General features: G+C 29.5%; 1 protein-coding gene across 1 annotated transcript; it reads left to right on the forward strand.

The window, feature by feature from the left end:
• Positions 1-16,318: 16,318 nt before the first annotated feature.
• LOC129920495 (uncharacterized) lies at positions 16,319-19,175 on the forward strand. Its single transcript, XM_056001755.1, has 3 exons — positions 16,319-16,335; positions 18,653-18,701; positions 18,758-19,175. The coding sequence occupies exons 2-3, from the start codon at positions 18,690-18,692 to the stop codon at positions 19,145-19,147; spliced, it is 402 nt and encodes a 133-aa protein (XP_055857730.1). The 5' UTR covers positions 16,319-16,335; positions 18,653-18,689; the 3' UTR covers positions 19,148-19,175.
• The last annotated feature ends 4,392 nt before the right edge of the window (positions 19,176-23,567 follow it).

Below are 23,567 nucleotides of genomic sequence, written 5' to 3' on the forward strand. Positions count from 1 at the left end.
TAAATTTCATTCCTAATATTTCTAAATACCTATGCACAAATTGCACAGGTCTAAAATACAATCAGTGTCTTTTAAGAACCAAAACCCAATCCTTTTTTGTAATTTCTGATTTTCAGCCAAACGACTATTCCAATTTCAAGTCCTTTTTTTAATACAAACCTCAATAATCTAAGAACTACTCAACTGACATTTTTTTAATTTAAGGTAACAATATTCTTTGGTTCTTAGATTCTTGAAAATGAAAAAAAGCATGTGTTTGCTTTGCTCTTATTATATGATATGTGAAAATTTTTTTTCGCACAAGGATCAGATCAATTTGCATTTCTTTTCTTTGGATTTTCTCAAACTGCTAAATTTTAGATCTTGTAGTAAATCCAGAACCATGATTTCATGTTGGCTTCATTAAGACGAGGTTCGGAATCGCTTTTCCCAAAAGTTGATAAGTATTCCAAAACCACGAAGTGTTAAAACAAGGAATAGTTGCGTCACAAGCGTGAATTTTAGAAAAGATGAAGTAATTCAACGAACTTGTCTCATAAGTTTCGTGTTCGAGCAAATTTATCCTCTACTGTAAAACGAATTAAACTGAATTTCTAACTCGTTGGTTTTGTATCTTTGAAAAACCAATTCTATTTGCATAGAAATAAAAAATTGATTTGAAATAATTTGCTGCATATGTATAAAAACCAGCATGAAACAAAACACCAAATTTGAGATTGTCGCGGAGACTTGTGTGTTTTCGAATATTATTTTTGCAACATAAAATAAAAAAAGCATTAGATATACATCAACTAAAAATTCTAAGCGAGTGTAACTAATAAATTAAACCATAATGTAAATTGTAAATGGCTTAACCAAAAGGATTCAACGGTTTTATGAGCATATTTTTTCTTACGCTTGCATTCGTATCTATTTGAAATAACGCACTCTTAATTTCCGCCCTCTAACAAATTCATTGCTAGTATGTAGCCGAAACAAAGGTTCGAAAACGACCCATTCAAGCCAAAAATTCCCAAAATCAGTAGATTATAATAGTCCTATTAACAATTTCCTGAAAAACGGGTTAAATAATCTTAAAACTATTTAAAATATTTTGTCTTGAAGACCGATTTGAGTTTAAAACGACTTTCACTGTAGGTTTACGGTTAAATAAAATAAAAGTATTTTTTGTATTAAATCGTAAAAAGGAAAAATATGTTCATAGAACTAAAACCATAATAATATATGCTTAAAAAAAAAAAATTGCTGAGGCCCGTAACACACGAACTTGTGCTAAAATAATTGTATTATGTATTTTGTAGTCACTTACTACTTTTTGGTACCTTTTAAAATTCAATTTTGATTTGAATACGACGATAAAACCCTATTACACATAAATGTAATACTCAAGTTTCAAACCATATGTTTTCACTTAATGCTTAATTACTAGTTCCAAAAACCAGTGAACAATAATATCCTACATTATAAACTTATGTCACTGCAAAAAAGTTTAATGTTTAAAATACAACCTTGTTTATACAAATAGCAATGATTTTTTGCTCTCGTAAAGTTTTTCGATCTGATTTTTTTCCAATAATTCACAAAATCTTAACAGACATATACAAACACAAGCATATTAGTCATCTCGATAACGTTGTGTAATTTGAGTATGTTTCTAGCTAAAGCGTGAGAAGATAAACTGATCTAAGATGCGGAAAGGGATGTTTACATAATTAAGTTGTCTTTTAAACAAAAGAGATTTTATTTATCTTTACTTAAATCATAAAATCAAAAAAAAAAATTATCTTGGCAGTTTCAATTTTAGAACCAAAAGCTCGTAAACTGGTTTAAAGTGTTTACGTAAATCCGTAAGTTTGTTTATTTTTTTGAAATTATGATGATATTGATTTCTTTTCAAAGAACATCGATTTGGCGGGATTGAAATCCAGTATAAGTCAGACTTTGTCGCTTATATTTAAAAGCTGACTGTACAAAATAATAGGTTTTGTATCATACTGATAATACAAAAAAGCATTTTGACAGTTTCAGTTTTGGAACTAAACATTCAATTCTTGAAATTGTGACATTGATATTATTGTGTTAAGAAATTTCATCTCATATTTGGGTTTAGATTATATTCGTCATTGTTGTTACCTACAAAATTTTGCCTCGTTGCAATGCGTTAAATAATTTAAATGTAGGAAGATACAACGTGCTAAACTATAAACATGAACAACCCTAAGGTATTATAATATATTTCATCCCTTTTTCTTGGAAACAACAACGTACTACAACTGAATTTCTATTTTTAGTGTAAATAGTTGCTTATGTTCCGCGAAGCACCCAGCCAATCCGATGTTGACCCTTATAAAAAGGGATTTACCCTTCGTGATGTCCCTGTGGTCGCAAAAACATTCCTTCCCTTGATTCTTATATGTTTACTTTTGTAGATGTATATATTATTACAAAAAGTACCTTTTATGGTATATAATTGTATAGACCTGCAGTCAATCCAACTGAACTGAATGGTTTATAACACAAAAACATTTACATTAATTTCGTGTTTAGAAATTCATTGGTTTTCATTTCCTTACAATAAAGGTATTCATGAAATCGTTTAAACATTAATACATAGAAAAATGGAAAAGTTTACCAGACACGACTTTCTCAAAAAGATGATTTTATACTTAGGTGAAATTGGCATTTCGAATATTTCCAGTCATTACCATATTTGAAAATAGTCATTCCTATAGGCACAAGAACATACGTTAAACTAAATCATTTTTCAATTCTTCGTTTGGATTTGGAAAAAAAACCACCGATATTTGTATGGAGCATTAAAGTACACAAACAAACTCTTGACAAACAAAATAAAATCTTCAATCACAAACTATCGCTCTGAAAAAGTAGTTAATTTTCCAAAAGTAGATTGGATACAAACTTAAATTAGTTACCATTATAATAACTTAGACAACTTGCAATTGAAACTCTATGAACTACATAGATGATGCATGATGATGAGAATTTCAGGAGTCTCACCATATCGTTTTCTAAATCCTTAACAAATCCTATGGAGTTCGAACAATTTTGCTTTCCGCAGACGATACCTATATAAATCAACAATTTTCCTTGGATGTGAAATAATTTTTCAAAACAAACAAAAATGATAAAGAATTTGCTTTCTCAATAAATACAAATCAATAACGATCGTAAAAAATGTTGTTGATTAAGTTGTGATACTTTTGTGGCGTCAAAGAACACAAAATCTTCAAAAGTGCAAAAATGATTACTAAAAGGGTACTCTCGTTGGAGTGAAAGAAAACGACATTAACTAATGAATCTTTCAGTTCTGAGATAGAATCATTGATTCGCGTTGATTGATGTCATTCCTGCCATTGCAAGAAGTTAAGAAACAGATAAGGGAACAAGAAACACCTTTGGTTGTTGAGGCTTAACGGAAAGCTACCAAGCTAAAAAGCTTGACAACGTCAAATGGAATAACGCTAGAATTAAAAAAAAAAAACCAAGATGTATTCTTCATGAAATCCGAATGCTTCAATCGATCACTGAAGAAATTTTCATTGCAAAATTAGTAATTGGAAGTTTAAAATCAGTTTTCAATGTTAACAAATCTTAAAACAAAATCAAATCCACAAGTTTCTCTCATGGATGGATTTTATAGAAAGTCCACAAACCTGATGAAAAAATGCGAAAAATAGTAGGTATTCTGTGTTAGTACACTATTCGCAAAGACAGCAAAGTGGATTGCATCAAAATAGAAACTATTTGTTGATTTTGAAGGACACATAGTAAAAAAATTACTTTTCATTATAAGATAGGGAAAAAATGTATGTATGTATGAATTTTTGCAAGTAAAATTAACTTCAAACTCAAAAATTAGGGTAAGAAAAACAGGAAGCCCTTAATTATTAATATATGACTAACCAATAAGAGGGTACCATTTATTTTTAAAATAAATTCCTTAACGAAGTTTCTACCATTAGTATTAATAGATAAATTATCATTAATTTTAAGGTATACCAAATTAAGCGTTTTCTTATAAATATAAATCCTTATATTTTTTTTTAGAATCGCCTTCATACCTAGAAGAAAGTACCATGCATCCTTTGATGTATTCAGGACTCAATCTCTTCAACAGCCTGTCAAATGTTTGAAAAACGAATCAAGATTTTTAAAAACAAAATTAAAATCTTTTTGCAAAATAGTTAAAACCTAACTAAAACTTCCAACTTCTTGCCTAAAATCAACTAGGTACATAAATGTTTTTACTTAACCATGGTTCCTCCCTGAAAAAATGGACAGAAAAATTAATAAGTTCATTGCCAAGAAAAAATCTTTCTCAAATATGGAAAGGACTCTTTGTCAGGTAGATGGCAGAATGGATAAATTCTCCTACCTTTACATAATTAAGAACCATATTCTTTGCCAATGGATGTAAACGGATGACATGACAAGCATACAAAAAATAGTAAATGATTTTACTTGAAAAATTGTAAAGTATGAACGTTTTTTATCCACATTTTGTGCATATCAAACCTAGTTTATACTTATTTTATTAATTTCATATTGCTAATAGGTATTTACTATTTTTTATGCATACGGCCCAATGACCCCAAACTTGCATTAAAAAAATATAAGATTAGTTTTTCGGAGGAATGAAATCAATATTTGCACTTGGCCAGCTCAAAGAAACAGTCTTTAACCCATAGGACATTTTTATGGAATGATATCAAGGTAAAAGTTGGCAAACGAATTTCAAAAAAACAAATGATCTTTTGGCCGGAATCAAAGAAGATGCCAGAAGTTAGTTGAAAGTTTACAAAAGTAGTGCTAAGCAACTTAAAACAATCGTGGTCTACTTAAAAAGTACTAACTTGTACTGAATTTATTTGAAATTATAAGAATTTTGTTTAGTTCATTTTTTTACCTATAATTTTTAAAATTGGAATAAAATTTTATGAATCCTCATAAGCAAATTCATATATTGAAATAAATATTATAATATTCAAGTTGATAGGTCCAAAATAAATTAAATTTTTGTAAGAAAAATCAAGTGTGCTGTAAATGCACTGGTTAAAAAAAAACAAGTCACCACTATTCTGAATAAAAATTTTCAAGGATTTGTGTTCGAGAAAATAGTTACCAGTCGAAAAATGCCTAGAATATCTTTCATTTTCAGCTTTATTTGTATTCTTTCGTTTATAATGGTAAAAAACAAATAAAAAGTGGACAAATTTGTTGGCAGCTTTTTTGATTGAGAGTAGAGTTTTCATTTAATATGTTCTTTTACAGTAAACTAAGCACTGAGTATTGAGCACCTTTTTCTCAGCACAAGTGCCCATTAAAAAACAGTCGATAAACCAGGCTTGTAAAAGAATCCAATCTTTTTAGAATGAAAATGCACTTACACAATTGAATAAAAAGATTGCATTAATTGACTTTTGAGGTTTGAGACTTATGTGGATTTCCATTCGAAACAGGGATTTTTGTAGCAAATCCAATGATCTCATGTGGCAAATGATTTATTTTTATTCATAACTGTGTGCCAGCAGTTTTTTCAATAAAAAAAAAACCTGGTAAAAAAATTTACGAAAAACAAATGTTCACAAAACTAGTCAATTAATTCGGTATGTGCGAAAGTGCGTGTGCAAATAGGTGTTGTAAATCTCTTCAAAAATCGAGATCTGGAAAATTTGATCTGAGATCAATTAAAAAATTATCTCTTTTTGCAAATAGAATTTGAGATATCAGTATTTCGCAGTATTTTTTTGACATTAGATCAAAAATAATTGAAAATAATTGATTTTTTGTGGCAAAAGAAAATTCACATTGGTCACGTTCAAAGAGCTAACATAAAGCTATCGGATAGCTTTTTGTTGTTGTCAAAAAATAATCTAAAGGTATCCGAGAATTTCTGATATACCTCAGGTATCCGAGTGATCAGCTGATAAGCATTTGGCTATTTTTTGTTTTGCTTTCTATTCGCGCGACTATTCAGCTTGAAAATAAAATAAATTTGCAAGAAATAAAGTTAAATCGATTGTGCAAGTACTCTGCAACAATAAAAAAAGGGGAATTTGCTCAAAAGAAACAAATTTCTTTTTTCAATATTTACATTTTTGTTGTTGTGCTGCTTTGGCAAGCTATCTGGATAGCTTTTCGTTCAAAGAGATATTCCAGATGCGGGTATCCCAGATAGCCTATCCGATAGGTGTTTGAACGTGCCCAATGGACTTCAAATTTTTCAATTACCAATCATTTTTCGGTAAATTCTTTTTTTTAACTATTCATTTGACTGCATTCAAATGCAGTGTTTGCATTCTTTTTGCACTCTTTTGTATTTATTTGCAATCATTTGCATTCATTGGCAGTCTTTGCATTCATTGGCAGTCTATGCATTCTTTTTGCATTCTTTTACTCTTTATAGACCAGCACCTATTATACCAAACGTATTGGATTTTACAAAATTTTTAACATTTTTTTTTTTCAGTTCAAGAATGAATTTGAGAAAGGGATTTAGGTATAACTCTTAAATTCATCATTGAACTTAATTAAATATTCCAAATTTTATGAAATCCATTCCTTTAATGAAGAAGCTGATCCATAAAAAGTAACAGAATGTAAAAGAATTCAAAAGAATGCAAAATGAATTCTTAGAATGCAAAAAGAAGGCAAAAAGAATGCAAAAAAGAATACAAAAAAAATGCAAAGACTGCCAAAAAAATGCAAATGATTGCAAAGGAATGCAAAAGCTGCATTCATTTGAATGCAGTCAAATGAATGGTTTAAAAAAAATAGGTATTGCCATCATTTTACGAAAAATCACGAATGGTGATTGCAAATTTTGAAGTCTAATTCTTACATAATGTAAAATTAATTGAAAGCAATTTATTTAATTAAAGTCATTAAAGATTACATTCAAAAAATATTGCAATAGCATTTTTCATAAAAAAAAACTTAAAAATAGTAATTTTTCGGGTGGAAATTTAAATTTAACCTTTTTCTTTTTATGTAAATTCAATACTTTATCAAAACGACTTACTTGGGTATTCTCTTTGTGGGTAATTTTATTAAAGTAGGGTTAAAAGCAATGGAAATTTAAATTTTGATAAACTCTTTTGCATAAATACCCATACAATGATTGCTTTAATTTTTCCACGTGTAAAATTCAAACTGTACCAAAACCACATTCATATAGAAATAATATATAAATGTGTTTGTGTAGTGTATTTCAGTTTTGGTACACTAAGTTAGAAAGTGACGGAAATTAAATTCGTGTCATGGCGTCTCTAATGGCGGATTTCTAAGAAAAATCGAATGATCTTGAAGGAAATTTGAATTCAAGGTAGAAAATAACGGAAATTCGGTTGGCAACATGGCGTCTTAGTCAAATTCTAATGAAAAAAAAAGTGATTTTGTTTTGTAATAAAACACACAAATTAAATATTAAAAACAAAATCACTTTAAACTCGATATTTTATTGAAATTAATTCAAAGTTATATGGAAATTAGAAAGAAAAATTGTACAAAAAATTTTTGGGTAGTTTTGGTGCAGCAATGGCGTCATGGCGTCTCATATTACCCCTTTGTTATAATGAAATTGCGGTATTAAATTAATACAGTGGAAGTGGAGCGCCACAAATTATTTAAATACAAATACAAAATGATACATAAATTATATTTAAGGTACTCACACAGGTGCTGATGAAGGTTGTGGTTGATTTTGATTGTCCATGGCGTTGATTTGATAATTTTTGTAATTGTTAAAATTTAATTTATTACGATATTTCAACAGATTGAACCTGAAACAATAAAATATTATATATTAACACAATTTTATACATATTTTTGTAATAGGAATAAATTAATTCTGAGAATTCGATAAGTGTATGAAAAAATTACCTTTAATTTATTGTAGCGTCGCTTAAGCGTTTCGTTGGTGACAAAAACACATTTTTACAAAAAATTTACAACAAAAGGACAAAAAACTTTGAAATTATTACAAACATTTTAAACAATCACACATAAGACAGAAATATACAAATTATTTATAACAAATTAAAACATTTATAGAAATAAAAATAAATTCTTTGAGCAGCAAATGCAACCTGCTCAAACCTCTTCATCAATTCAACCGATCACTTGCACAGAAAAATCAAATTTGAATGAAAGCAGTTAACAAAAGCTAAATCAAAGCAAGCCTTTTTGTATTTCCACCACAGACCAATTGACGACCAATGAGAACGAGAGCATAAACAAAAAATACCAAGACTGGAAACTCGGCGGTCAACTGACGTTTGCCTACAAGCTGCGAGGTGTGGTGAAAGTCGTGAACTTATCGTTGTGTTCGTGTCCGATGTGTGGGGAATGTCGTGAATCTATAAATGTGTGCGTGTTAACGTCATTTACCAACGTGGTGGCTTTCACATATATTCACAGACAGCACTGTACACAAAAGGGTTTTGGGGGGAAAGACGTACGAAAGTTTCCAGTCTTGGTATTTTTTGTTTATGAACGAGAGTACAAGACAAAAAAATCAGTGTTAATATTGGAAATGGGGAAATGAAACGAGAAGAATTGGAATTTGGAATATATTCCAGAGTTAGCTATCTCTGTCGCTTCTCTTTCTATTTTCGTTTGATTACTTATTAAAAGCTCTCTAGATGTCAGAATTCAGGATCATGTTGAATTTATTTGATGTGAATGGATATTTTGCGCAGATATTTTGTTAGAATGATCTCTATTTACACAATCTTCACAGAGTAAGGATTTTTAGTTGCGATATGAATACAGGGTGTACCGTAATAAGATGACGAAAATTTGAGGGTTGATTTTTAGTTGTAGTAGCTCTGTTCCATTGGAGATGAGAGTTTAGGCCGTTTGTGAATTGGGTTAAATATTTAACCTCTTGCAACTATATATTTATATTTAACCTTTGACACTATTAAGGTGAATACAAAATTTTCACCTGTATATGGCTATTGTTTAATATATTTCTCCGCCTCATTTCTGCCAAAAAAAAAAAATTAACCTAAATTTAACTGGGTCCCAGAGCCCATTAAATTTTTATTCACCTCAATAGTGTGACCAAACGTCAAATTTTAACCATAATTAAAAAAAAATTAAAGCCAGAACTATAATTGGCGGATGGAGTCGGAAGCTACTGTCAATTGTTGTTGTTTTCTTTGTATTTTCGATAAGTTTTCATCCGACAATAGGTCTGTTTGGGTACTGCCTAAAACAGAAATATTTCAACTTTTTTCAACATTTCCAGCCCAATTCCTGTTTGGGTACTCTGAAATTGTGCATTTTTTCACAAAAAAGATGGCCGCGAGAGAGAAAAAAATTTCCCCTTCGTGCGAATTTCTGCCCCAAAAATTTCTTAGGACAAAAATCTGAAATCTGTCAAAAGGTAGTGCTTTCTCTTTTTTTCGTATTTGGTCTTGTCGCACAACAAAAATAAAACAAACTACAAACATGGCAGTGTGGATTTGTGTTGTTTTTATTTTTATTTATCGCGTTTTTGTGGTGTAATAATCAAAATTAATAAGTGTTTTTATGAAAAAAATAATAAAAAAACTGTTTCAAAAATAATACAAAGTTGTTTTAAATTTTGTGTTTCTTTATTTATTTTTTTCAATTGGTGTTGTTGTTTACATTTGTTGTTGTTAAAAAAAGCAGAAAATTTTGTCAAAAAGTGTTTGGGTGCTTTTGCTCAATTTTTTTTTCTCTGAGAGAATTTCATCCCCACTCCTCAAAATTTGACAGGTTTCATATTTTTGTCCAGACCTAATTATAGTTCTGGCTTAAAAAATTTACAAACGTCAAAATATACACTTGCTTTTAGGAATTACGAAATTGTATTTAAAATGATAAACAGAAAACAAGGTATATGATTGATGGTTTTTTGACAGCTCGCTGTCACGTCATCGCCATATCTTACTCAGAGTTAAGACTTATATGGTGTTTTCGTTTGGTAAAAAAAATCAATTTATTTTTTTTATCTAGATCTGTCAAAAAAACAATTTTTGATCTGTTCAACTACAATTAATTAAACGCAACAACAGTTTTTTTTGACAGATTTAGACCAAAAAATAAGCTTTCTGCATCATTTTTTTTTTAATTTTGTGGTCGGAAAAACTGTCACAAAATGAGTTTGAAAATTTTCACTTTTTGACTTTTTGCAAAAAGTGGCACTTTTTAGGTCATTGTTGGTCATTGGCTCAAAACGTGAAAAAAGAAAAAGTACAAAAGTGAACATTTTCAAAAAGTGATGTATGTAGTTAGGCAGTACCCAAACAGACCAAAAATTGTATTTAACATGATAAACAGAAAACAAGGTATGACAGATGGATTTTTGACAGATCGCTTTCACGTCAACGCCATATCTTACTCAAAGTTAAGGTCTGACTCGAAAAGTGAAAATGGAACAAAAGTGAGTTTTTATAGTTTTATCGAATGGAAAACTTAAAAATGATGCAGAAAGTTTAGTTTGTGATCTAAAACACTAAAGGGGTATTCACAATTCGATGCAAATGGTCTTGTAGTAAGTGCAAAAGTGTGACATTTTCTTAAAATAAAACAACCAAATATATAGACCACAAAATTTTTTTTTACACTTTTACAGCCGTATTTATTAGATTTGCTTAAATTGGTTCTCAAAGGTTGTTTAGTTAATCTTGCTTAAATATTTAATTCATTTTTAAGCAACGTTGCTTAAATTCCCTACTAACAATTTTGCTTCTATAATCCTTTACAGAAGCAACAATTGCATCTGTAAAGCTTTATAGAACCAAAATTGTTTGTCGGGTTTATATTTATAATCGAATTCAACAAATAATAATTAAATAAACGATAGTTGTATCAAAAAAGTAAGAAGAATTAACTAATCTAGTACAAAATACTATTACATCTCAGAAACATCACGTTTCATTGGAGGGTGGTAGATTACTCGTGTGTAGAAATCTAGTACAACAACTACACATTCCTATCTCCTCGAGTATGAGCTAATGTGTTAATTATAGTACTAGATCTACTACCACCTCCAATTAATGAGGATTTTGATGATAATTCGAGCTGACGTTTAATTTTCAAAATTTTGCGCCATTTTTTTTTTATTTTTTGATATGAGAAATCAAGTTAAGCACACCCTCAAAAAAAAAAAACATCAGTGTATTTTTGGTATGGCTTCGGCAACAGGTACCCGCAGGTGTGTCCATGAATCAGCCAGAATAGATGGAGAAAGAAGAAGGTGTTTAAATTATTGTCTATGTGTAAGATGTTAAGTTATTCAAAAAACCAGTTTGACAGCAGATATATACGAACACTGTGCATGAAATTCTCATTGATACGTGGTTGCTATTGGATAGCCAGCTCTGAAGAGTAAACATTTGTGTTGGCATGACAAGCTATTGTTGTTGTAAGGTGTATTTGATAAATTTATTCGCACATGCTGTCACAAATAGTGGGGCAGTGAAAATTTTAATAATGAAGTTTTTCAATAATTTAATCATTGATTGAATTTATTAGCTTTTAAGCGTTTGCATTAAAAACAACAACAATTCGAGAAACTTTATGATCCATTTACACGACTGACAACTTGCCAATAATTTTGACACACAACTGTCAAATGTCTTTGCCATAGTATTGGCAAAGAATGAGCATGTTAATTTGTTATGGCGTCTTGCCATTATTAACAAAAATGGCGAAACGAGCACGGAAATAAAAATGGTCAAAATATGGTTAAAATACTACCGGCAAGTTTGGCTCAAATTGAAGCACTCTGTTGTAATCAGTTCATGATAGCCTTCATGATAGTACTAGAAACCCTACTAACAATTTTGCTTCTATAATGCTTTACAGAAGCAACAACTGCATCTGTAAAGCTTTATAGAACCAAAATTGTTTGTCGGGTATAGAAATATAATAAACAATGGTCGGCACACCGCAAAAACCACGAATCTGCATTTTTGGCAGTTTTTTTCTTTAATGCGTCATTTTACTTGTTATCGGTCCATCAATTGACTGAGTTGAGTTTCCAAAACTTTGAAGCCGTTTTTTTTTCTCCAAAACTACAATTTTAAAGATTCGTTGTTTTGGCTATATGTGCCCACAATGTCATCTTCAATTTGAGCAACAAAATTGTAATAATTTGTAGGGAATCTTTCTAGTGTTTTATTGAGATTAGTGTAGATTAGTGTTTGGCCTGTCATACATTTTTATGATTTATCTATGTTTATATGAGCGCATTTAAAGATCGAATTCGATCCACCTCACCTTGTTGGATCCAATTCATTTCAATTCGATGTATTTAAGCAAGGAGCTGGATCCTTATTCAATTATCCTTATAAATGAGATAATAGAGATAATGGTTGCAGAAGTTTTATTGCACAAAAGTGGTCAAGAAACATTGTGAATTGAAACGACGACGGTTTATGAAATTCTCAGAAATTTACAAACAAAATACGTTTATATGACTGGATTTAAAGATCCAATTCATATAGAGTGGGGAAAATGCCGCCTTTTTTGTCGGGAATAAGAACGAAACTCGAGTTCAACGATTTGACGAATTTTTTTTTTCTGTTGGAAAAGAGAGTGAGAGAGAAGTTATGGGCGAGAACATAAGTGAGAGAGATGAGAATGAAGAAAGAAAGACAAAAATGTTTGCGCCTGGAAAATTTGCTCAATATTTCCAGTTCTTTCCCCTACTTTGATTTTTTTTTTGATATTCTTTTTCTTTTCCTTTTCGTTTATCGTTTGTTGATTTGTAGCAGCGTTGCCACATCGTAATTTTAATGGATGGTATATTTTTTTCTTGAAATTATCTTCATAAAAAGCGAAAAATTAACAACTTACAAAATAAAAAGAGAAAAATGTTATATCTTATCAAAAGTCCAACACAAAGTAAAACTTCAATGGCCACTTTTTGCAAAAAGTGGGAAAATTACAAAAAAAAATATTTCGATTGCAAATAATTCAGCAACCAGACGTCCAAGAATCTTTTGGTTTTCGGTTATGAATAGAGCTTAAACAGGCCTTTCTTTTGATGTATCACTCGATGGATTTGGAGAACTTTTTTGAAAATACAATTTTTTTAGGCAAGGGGTTAACCTTGTTTTTTTTCTCGAAAATCCTTAAAAAATAAATTTGTAATTTTTTTACATAAATGGATAGGCCTATTCATTGTGAGCTCATATCTGCTAACCAAAACATTTTTCGAGACCTTGATCCGAAAATATCTGCTTCCGAATGTAAGAAAAAAATAAAAATATTTCGATTGCAAATAATTCAGCAACCAGACGTCCAAGAATCTTTTGGTTTTCGGTTATGAATAGAGCTTAAAGAGGCCTTTCTTTTGATGTATCACTCGATGGATTTGGAGAACTTTTTTGAAAATACAATTTTTTTAGGCAAGAGGTTAACCTTGATTTTTTCTCGAAAATCCTTAAAAAATAAATTTGTAATTTTTTTACATAAATGGATAGGCCTATTCATTGTGAGCTCATATCTGTTAACCAAATCTTGTTTCGAGACCTTGTTCCGAAAATATCTGCTTCCAAATGTACGAAAAAAAAATATTTCGATTGCAAATAATTCAGCAACCAGACGTCCAAGAAACTTTTCGTTTTCGGTTATAAATAGAGCTTAAAGAAGCCTTTGCCGAAGCAATTTCATAAATAAAACACTCAAATTAAAATTTCTTGAAATACATATCACTTTTTTATTTATTTTTATTCTCAGTGACGTTTATAATATTTACTTTCATCCCAATCGACAAAATCTGAAATAATCCAGCCCAGATATAAGCCTACAGCTATCATGATGATTACAAACAATCCCAATAGCATTGCCACAGCTTGTGATGGTTCATTGTTGTTGCGCCTTCTTTGATTTTGAACAAAATTACGAGGACGATATCTCTGGGAGATTTGAAAGTTCTTCCTAGTTGTAACTCGTGAATACATTATTCTTTTACTGTTTTTTTCTTTCCTTTGCAATGCAAAAAATAATTTAAATTTAAAGTTCAAGAATTAAGTCCCGAATGCTTTCTCAAGTACTCGCTGATGATTACTAACTGCCAGATTGAATACAAAATTTCTATAACATCTATAAAATAATCCAACAGGAAAAACGATTGTTTAAAATAAAGACAATCTTGAAAGACTGTCAGTTTTTTCTATAAACAACATATCGATTTCATTTTATAGAATACCTATAGATACCCTGCTTATTCAAAAGTTGAATATAAACAATTTAATGCAGCACTGGGTTGCATGAGCTTGTTTATAAAGATTTATTGTTTTAGATTTGCTTAGTGATATGGATACCGTCATAATATAATTTTAATTTTGATCCTAAAAAAAAGGTTTAAATTTTGATTCTGGGAAATCCAATAAAACTCATAACTAAAAAAAAATTTTAAAAAATTGTTTGTTGTTGCTGTTCTAGTTTTTAAGTAGTTTTAATTAAAAAAAAAAAAAACAATAAGATGCCAAGTTTTTTGTAAAATATCTTGGTAAAAAATTAAGTTTAGTATTAAGAAAATTGAAGTACATATAATTTAGAGAGTCTCCAGTCTTAACTGATTTTGGGAAAGTTCAATTCTCTAAAAAACGGCTGCAACGATTTTGTTAAAAAAAAATTAAATGTTATCTAGTTTTTAGACAAGGTCTGTGTTTTGATGAAAAAATTTTTTTTTTCAAAAATCATTATTAATTAATAATTATTAACCGTTTTTTTTCAAATCTGATTTTCTGCCAAACTACTAATTTCATTTCAACGAAATTTTTTATACAAAAGTATTTACCTATATAACACTGGTCAACAAGGTTTTTGCCACAACAACCAAAATATACCTTTATAGTAGTTTTTGATGTGCTGAACTCGAATCTGAAGTCAAAAAATTGTTATTGGTCTCCATTTTTGAAATATTACCGTTAGAAAATGTCAAAAACGTCATATTGGCTGTTTTCGAGGCTATTTTTTTTTTTGTTGGGTAGTTCATTATGAACTAATTTGTAACGGTTCCTATAAGAACTGGTTTTATTCTTTTCTTCGATATCTCTTTTACTGCCCGAGATATTTAAAATTTAAGTAGCGGTCTTTGAATCAGAAACAACACTGGCCAACCAAATTAAACTTTTTTTGCCACAAGAACCAAAATATACTTTTCTGAAGGTTTTTGGGTTGCTGAACTCGAATCCGCAATCAGAAAAATTCTATTAGCCTTCGTTTTTGAAATATTACCGTTAGAAAATGCAAAAAAAAACGTTTTTTTGACTACTTCGGACCTTATTCTTTAATATAAGGAAAATTGTTAAAAAAAGAAGGAAAACAGTTCTTATAGAAACCGTTACTAAATTTATGTTCTTTCAATTTTCCTTATATAAAATAATAAGGTCCGAAGTAGGATTTTCTAACGGCAATATTTCAAAGATTGGAGCTGATTAACTTTTTCTGACTACGGATTCGAGTTCAGCACACCAAAAACCTTCAGAAAAGTATATTTTTGTTCTGGCAACAAAAAAAAAAAAGTTTAATTTTGTCAACCAGTGTAATTATATGAAAGTTATTAAAAATTTTAAAAAACTTTTAATAAGATTTCTTGCTTGGATGCAAACCATAGGGAAATCTTATTATTTTGTTCTATTTTATGTGATCTATTTTTCTGTGTACTTTTTTCTGTTTTTTTAATTTTTTGTTAAGTGAAAAAATTGTTTTAAAACAAATAAAGGAGGTCAAAGTAAGTAATATTTTTTTATATTTTACACAAGTTATTTGCATGAAGGGTAAATGTGCACACTTAAATGGGGTAATTGTAAACTTAATATATTTGTAATCGAAAAGATGCTATGTACATCAATCTACACATCTTAAGACATTATTCGGGCAGTCGAAGATGTTTCTAACAAAAATAAAAATTTTCGCCAAGCTGCCACAAAAAAAAACAGGGTAATCTGGTCTATAATCGAATTGGTGGCAGTAAAAACCGCCTTTCTATCTAAATGTACGCCGCTGTAACTAGGTATATCTCTTACGATCGATCATCAATATGGAAAATATGAGATTGACCAATATTGATTATTCCTTAACACATATACAGAAGAAAAAAATATGTATCTTTTTAGACATTCAAATTAGATACGCATGCATCAGATTACTATTTGAGATATAGTGAAGAGAATTTATTTTATTCCAGCTTTTTTATTTTTTTTTGTGGTGAGAATTAAGAGATGAAATCTCAACTATTTGTGGTGGGAAGTTGACTATAAAATTTTAAGTTTTTTTACAGGAAGTTAGTATAAAAAGCTCGGTCTATTCGAAAACACTTAGAACGTAGGTAGTTTCTCTACTACGAATATTATTCTTGAATTCATTTTTACTCTAACTGTATTTTTTTAAAATTATTATTTTAAAGATTTCTTTTAAAAATTGATTGTGTTTACCTATTAGGTACCTACCTACCTGGCATTTTTAATAAATATAGTATTCTAAGACATATGTTTAAAAGGACCGAATAGAAAAGCACAAAGTGTATACCTATACATACGAACATGTTTATTTAAGCCTTTTCTTGTTATTCTTGACAAAAAAAAAAAAAAAAAAAAAAAAAATAATCCCTCTGTGTCACTCTTTGTCCAAATGTGTTAAAGTTTAAAAAATAATGCGATTTCTTTAATTCTTGTCTATATATGACTAGACTATGTTCCGTGTTTAACTTCTGTATCAAGAGATCTTTTTTATTAATTTATTTATTATTTACCCGGAATTCCATATACTCCATTCAAAGCGTCGGAAAAAAGGGCCTCACCTTGCGCAGAGAGGCACTGTCAGTTTTTATTTCATGGATCGATAGGGGTTTATTAAAAAGGCTTAAACCCAATTTCTCACCACCTGATCATTCTTTTTAGCGGAATTATTGACAAAAATGCATTTTTTTTTGGATATTTTACTTCTAAGCTAATATCTTTGCTCCAGATTGTCGTAGACTAAAAAATAAACATACATTCTCTTCCTTATAGTATTTTCTATCGTTGTTTGTAATTTCATTGTATTTGAGTGAGTAAATACAAAATGGCAGCCATGCATTTTAAAGAAAAAATGAGCCCATTTATCACCAAAGATGGCCATGCAAAAACCGGTGCAAAAACACCCAAAAATATCGTTTTTTGGGAATAACTCGGCTTCAGGATGTCCTACAGCAAAAAATAAAGCTTTTGATTGTTTGTCACAACATTTTCTATCGATTTAATGCACATTATATTTGTTGAAACAAATAAAAAATAAGTAATATTAAGTCAAAGTCGTTTTTTTGTTTAGCAAACTCTTGCCTTATTATTTTGTAAACGATGCAAGTATTGGCTAGTCCCTTAAATTATCTACAATTTAAAAAAAAAATTAGCTCTCTACGACCCACACGAGCCGAGTTATTATAATTTTAAGAAAGCATCATTCCGTAAGAAAATTTAAAAAAATTTCCCTTGTTTAAAAGTTCTCAGTGAGAGGGGTTGTTTTCATTGTTTCTTGTTACAAGTCTCATGTGTTTCGTTGGTCATTTGGAACTTTTTTTAAAAACTAATTTCTCGGCTCGTGTGGGTCGTAGAGAGCTAAATTTTTTTTTTAATTGTAGATAATTTAAAGGACTACCACAGTGTTTTATTTTTTTAGCCAATACTTGCACCGTTTACAACATAATAAGGCAAGAGTTTGCTAAACAAAAAAAACGACTTTGACTTAATATTACTTATTTTTTATTTGTTTCAACAAATTAAATTAGCATTAAATCGATAGAAAATGTTGTGACGAACAATTAAAAGCTGTATTTTTTGCTGTAGGACATCCTGAAGCCGAGTTATTCCCAAAAAACGATATTTTTGGGTGTTTTTGCACCGGTTTTGTATGCGTTCATTTATCAATTATTCGGCCATCTTTGGTGATAAAGAGCTGATTTTTTCTTTAAAATGCAAAACATGAACAGGGCTACAAAATAAGTTAGAAAAATGTCAATCATAATTTAAACTTTTTTCGAAATAATTACAAAAATGTGTGTTTTTAACAAGAAGAATTTGACTTTAAATGGCTGCCATTTTGTATTTACTCACTCAAATACAATGAAATTACATACAACGATAGAAAATACTATAAGGAAAAGAATGTATGTTTATTTTTTGGTCTACAACAATCTGGAGCAAAGATATTAACTTAGAAGTAAAATATCCAAAAAAAAATGCATTTTTGTGAATAACTCCGCTAAAAAGAATGATCAGGTGGTGAGAAATTGGGTTTAAGCCTTTTTAATATACCCCTATCGAGCCATGAAATAAAAACTGACAGTGCCTCTGTGTGCGCAAGGTCAATCATACATATAATACATACATACAATTTATACATATTGATCTCCTTTTTCGAGTATTTTAACTATTTTGTATGCATACGGACCAAAAGGATGTATTTTTATTTTGAGTTATTACCAAAGTAGGTTACCACAATATAGAATATAGTACTTAGCTACTTTTTACTAAATTTATTACAAACTCAAAAAAAGAAGTTCTAATATATTTTGATCACATTACATTGATCATATTTTATTTCCCTTCAAATTCATATATCAATTATTTTCTTATACATATTTGAATTTTGTTTTATTTTATAGTTGCACTTGTGTTCCGGTTCCGGCATCAGTCATCAAAATGCATTTAATGGTAATCACTAATTTATAATCATTATAAAAAAGTTAATTATATATTTTTACGTATAGTTCAATCGTTCAAACATGAAAATGGTTCAAATTCCCTTCCTCTTAACGCCTTATACAGGTTTATTTCGCATATCAAAGTGGAGAATGGTCACAGATGATGCTCAACAGTTTTACCTTAAATACGGATTTAATATAATTGGCAATAATAAGACTTCAAATTATATACAAATTTGTGAAGAGGGAGTGAAAAAAACTGAATTTTATATTTTAGTCTCTGAGGACGTTCACGTTCTACCGCAACTTGTTGATGTTGGTAAAAATGTGTACTATAATTTGATAAAAATGAATGGTTTTATTGTTCAAATAAAACATAAGGATAAAATTCAACTTCGAATAGCGAATGGCGAATATATTGAATTTCAGTTTTTGCTCGATGTTGTATTAGAATAAGTCAAACAAAATTTATGTAATAAATTATTATGTGTATATGTATATAAATAAATTGTTTTATGCATTTTATGTATGACCAAAAAAAAACCTCAGTAAACTTTTATTTTAGAGATTACCTAAATAATTGAAGCATATATGGAACAGCTGCATATTTATCGAAAAAAAAGCTATTTTAAGATGCGAAGGTAGAGCGTGTAATCTGTAGTCGAAAGTGGAGTCAAGTAAAAAATTGTATGGAAAGGGGGTCTATTCCACATTCCCCCTCCCGTTTATAAAGTAGAGCCAATTTTCTAAAAAAATATTGGGAAATAATCTTTTTTATCAAAAAACAAAACCGAATTCCATGGATCAAAACTGGGTTTTATGTTTTTTCTAATAGTTTCTATAGTTTCTTTAACTGAACTGATGGAGCCACCAGCTTTCCAATACAAAAAGAATTATCAAAATTGGTTCACTCAGTCCAAAGTTATGAGGTAACAAACATAAAAAAAAAACAACAAAATACCAGGTGAATTGAATAACTCCTCCTTTTTGGAAGTCGGTAAAAAGTGGTTGTCTCTAAATTTGCTAAACGGACGAAACAGGTTGTGTGCTTTAGAAAAACATGAGTTTTTTTTACATGACAATCTACTTTAAACTTTTTACCATCTGGAAACTACAAAAAGAGCTGCAATTTTTTGAATGTGAAATGTAAGAAATAAGAAAATATAAATAAAAAAAGATCAAAAAATTTAAGGCAAATAAATTAGTTTTTCCCGTTACCAAAATTACACTGGTCAACAAAATTTGACTTTTTTTTTTTGCCACAAGAAGCAAAATATACTTTTCTAGTATTTTTTGGGGTGCTGAATCCGAATCTGAAGTCAGAAAAATTTGATTGGCCTTCGTTCTTGAAATATTACCGTTATAAAAAAAAACCTTTTTTTGCATTTTATAACGGTAATATTCCAAGAACGAAGGCAAATAGAATTTTTCTGATTGCGGATTCGAGTTCAGCAACCCAAAAACCTTCAGAAAAGTATATTTTGATTCTTGTGGCAAAAAAAGTTTAATTTGGTTGGCCTGTGTTGTTTCTGATTCAAAGACCGCTACTTAAATTTTAAATATTTCGGACAGTAAAAGAGGTATCGGAAAGATTTAAACATTTTTTGAAAGAATAAAACCAGTTCTTATAGGCACCGTTACAAATTAGTTCATAATGAACTACCCCACATAAAAACATAACCTCGAAAACAGCCAAAATTACGTTTTTTGACATTTTCTAACGGTAATATTTCAAAAACGGAGGCCAATAACAATTTTTTGACTTCAGATTCGAGTTCAGCACATCAAAAACTACTAGAAAAATATATTTTGGTTGTTGTAGCAAAAACCTTGTTGACCAGTGTTATTAAAGAATTCATTCTCACCTTTAAGTCTTATAAGATTGAGATTTTTCGAAAATTCCTAAAAATAAGGAACCACTCAAAAATACTCCTAAAAAAGAGCTGTTTTTCGAAAATAAATTTTTTGAAAACTATGCCTTAGAAAATAAACCCGATTTTTATCACAGCAACTATTTAATTTTTTTTTTTGAATTTTTTAACACTTCTGCCAATCTTTTTACAAATTTATCTATCGATACAAAAAATCAACCTCCTACGACGTCATTTAAGTCCTATTTTTAAAAATCCTTTCTTAGTGTTCAATTTCAAGGCATCACCTTTCAAATAAGCTATTGTAGATTTTGTCTTAAGTTGGACTTGGCGCCACATGATTTGGCCTTTAAGATAAAATTCCAATCTGTACCGCATTTTTTTTTTCGTGTAGGCATCGATTTATAAGATGTTGTCCTTATCACTTAAAAAAAAAACGAATTCTTGAATTCAAACAAAATTTAATTTCTTTTGAAAATCAAACTTTCCTTATTCTATTTTTTTTTTCAAAAAAAGATTAGTTTTTTTTTCTAAATTGCATATACCTACTTTTTTTGGTGCTCAAATTCCCCTAATTTGCTGTTTTTTTTTTTTTTAATATTTCATAGGTTTTTGTATGGTATTCATCAAGTTGAATAATAATATGAATAATGTCAATTGTATACATAGGTACTACGTACATACATCAAGATAATTTCCGTCCCCATTTAATATGCTTTCTCTCTGTGTTGAGAGATGGAATCCTTACTTCTTCCCAATATAGCGTTGCAACATTTTATTCAAAAAAAAAAAAAATATCTCAAACGGCCAAGTGTTATACTATGACGGGATAAAATTCACTTTTTCTGCACTCAAATTTGAGCTCCAAAACTCACTCGATATTGCAACTCAGTATCTCAAGTTTAATAATATTAAGGGGTAAACATTTGATTCAAAAGGTCTTTATTCCTTACGCTTCGGCGCTTAATTCACTTGATAAGTAGCTGCAGTAATAACTTGTTATTATTTGAATCCGTGCATAGACAAGATATCACATCTCCATATATTCCAAGTATATAACTATACAAAATTAAACTTAGTTTGCAGCAAGAAAAAAATCAAACAACTTGTGAACTAAATAAAATCATCAAAACAGTGCCAGTGGAATTAGAGTTTTGTTAAAAATATTATTGGTAGGTAAGATTCTATAGACAAACTAAAAAATGTGTCGAAGGATTTCCATAGATCGTGATGGTTAGGGCGGAAAAAGGGTTGATATGTATTGATAAAATATAGGCATTAAATCAATCTCATTATAAGGATAAGTTTGTTGTAACGGTTTTGTTTTTTAACATGAATATGGTCTTACTTATCGTCCTTTTTATTTATTTACTAACAAGTATTCTCTAAATTCTCTATAAAAGAAAATTTGAAAATGGCAGTGTGTATTTATTTTTCAGAGAGAAATATGTCTCAGTAAAAAAAAAATCATTTGATGGCATTACGCACTTACTTTGGAATGATTTGTGCTCCAAAAGCTCTAAAACTTTCATGAATGTAATCTCTAATCAAGATAATAATTTTATTATAGGTATGCAAAATAATGAAGTTTGAGTGAGAATTTTTTTAAAATAACGTTTTAATATTTTTTTTTCTCTGAATAAATCCTGTTTTGTAATGTTTTTCGATCTAACTTAAATTTAAGAAATTTTTATACTTGTTGAAAACTTCTTTTTTAAACAGTAATGAAAAAAGTTTTTTTGTCATAATTTTTGAACTAAGGGTGGGCTAGCAAAAAAGAAAGTGATGGAATTTGTTGGATTAATCATTGTTAGTGGAGAAAGAACTTTTTGTTGTCACTTCTGAAAAAAAAAAATGGATAGATTACACTGGTCAACAAGGTTTTTGCCACAAGAACCAAAATATACTTTTCTAGTAGTTTTTAGGGTGCTGAATCTGAAGTCAGAAAAATTTGATTGGCCTTCGTTTTTGAAATATTACCGTTAGAAAATGTCAAAAAACGTAATTTTGGCTATTTTCGAGGTTATGGTTTTATGTGGAGTAATTAATTGTGAATAAATTTGTAACGGTGCCTATAAGAGCTAGTTTTATTCTTTCAAAAAATGTTTAAATCTTTCCGATATCTCTTTTATTTCCCGAAATATTTAAAATTTAAGTAGCGGTCTTTGAATCAGAAACAACACAGGCCAACCAAATTAAACTTTTTTTGTCACAAGAACCAAAATATACTTTTCTGAAGGTTTTTGGGTTGCTGAACTCGAATCCGCAATCAGAAAAATTCTATTAGCCTTCGTTTTTGAAATATTACCGTTAGAAAATGTCAAAAAACGTAATTTTGGCTGTTTTCGAGGTTATGTTTTTATGTGGGGTAGTTCATTATGAACTAATTTGTAACGGTGCCTATAAGAGCTAGTTTTATTCTTTCAAAAAATGTTTAAATCTTTCCGATATCTCTTTTATTTCCCGAAATATTTAAAATTTAAGTAGCGGTCTTTGAATCAGAAACAACACAGGCCAACCAATTTAAACTTTTTTTGTCACAAGAACCAAAATATACTTTTCTGAAGGTTTTTGGGTTGCTGAACTCGAATCCACAATCAGAAAAATTCTATTAGCCTTCGTTTTTGAAATATTACCGTTAGAAAATGCAAAAAAAAAACGTTTTTTTGACTACTTCGGACCTTATTCTTTAATATAAGGAAAATTGTTAAAAAAATTTAGTAACAGTTTCTATTAGTAACAGTTTCTATTTTCCTTCTTTCAAGAACTTTTTAAATCTTTCCGATATCTGTGATATTGCCCGAGATATCTTAAAATGAAGTAAGTAGCTTTGGCTTCATATATCATAAAGGAGATAATGACGTTATAATTTCTATGGTAGTTATAATATATGCCAAACAACTGAAGATATCTCGGACAGTAAAAAAGATATCGGAAAGATTTAAACAGTTCTTAAAAGAAGGAAAACAGTTCTTATAGAAACCGTTACTAAATTTATGTTCTTT

This window comes from Episyrphus balteatus, chromosome X, assembly GCF_945859705.1.
Source record: "Episyrphus balteatus chromosome X, idEpiBalt1.1, whole genome shotgun sequence".
NCBI lineage: Eukaryota > Metazoa > Arthropoda > Insecta > Diptera > Syrphidae > Episyrphus > Episyrphus balteatus.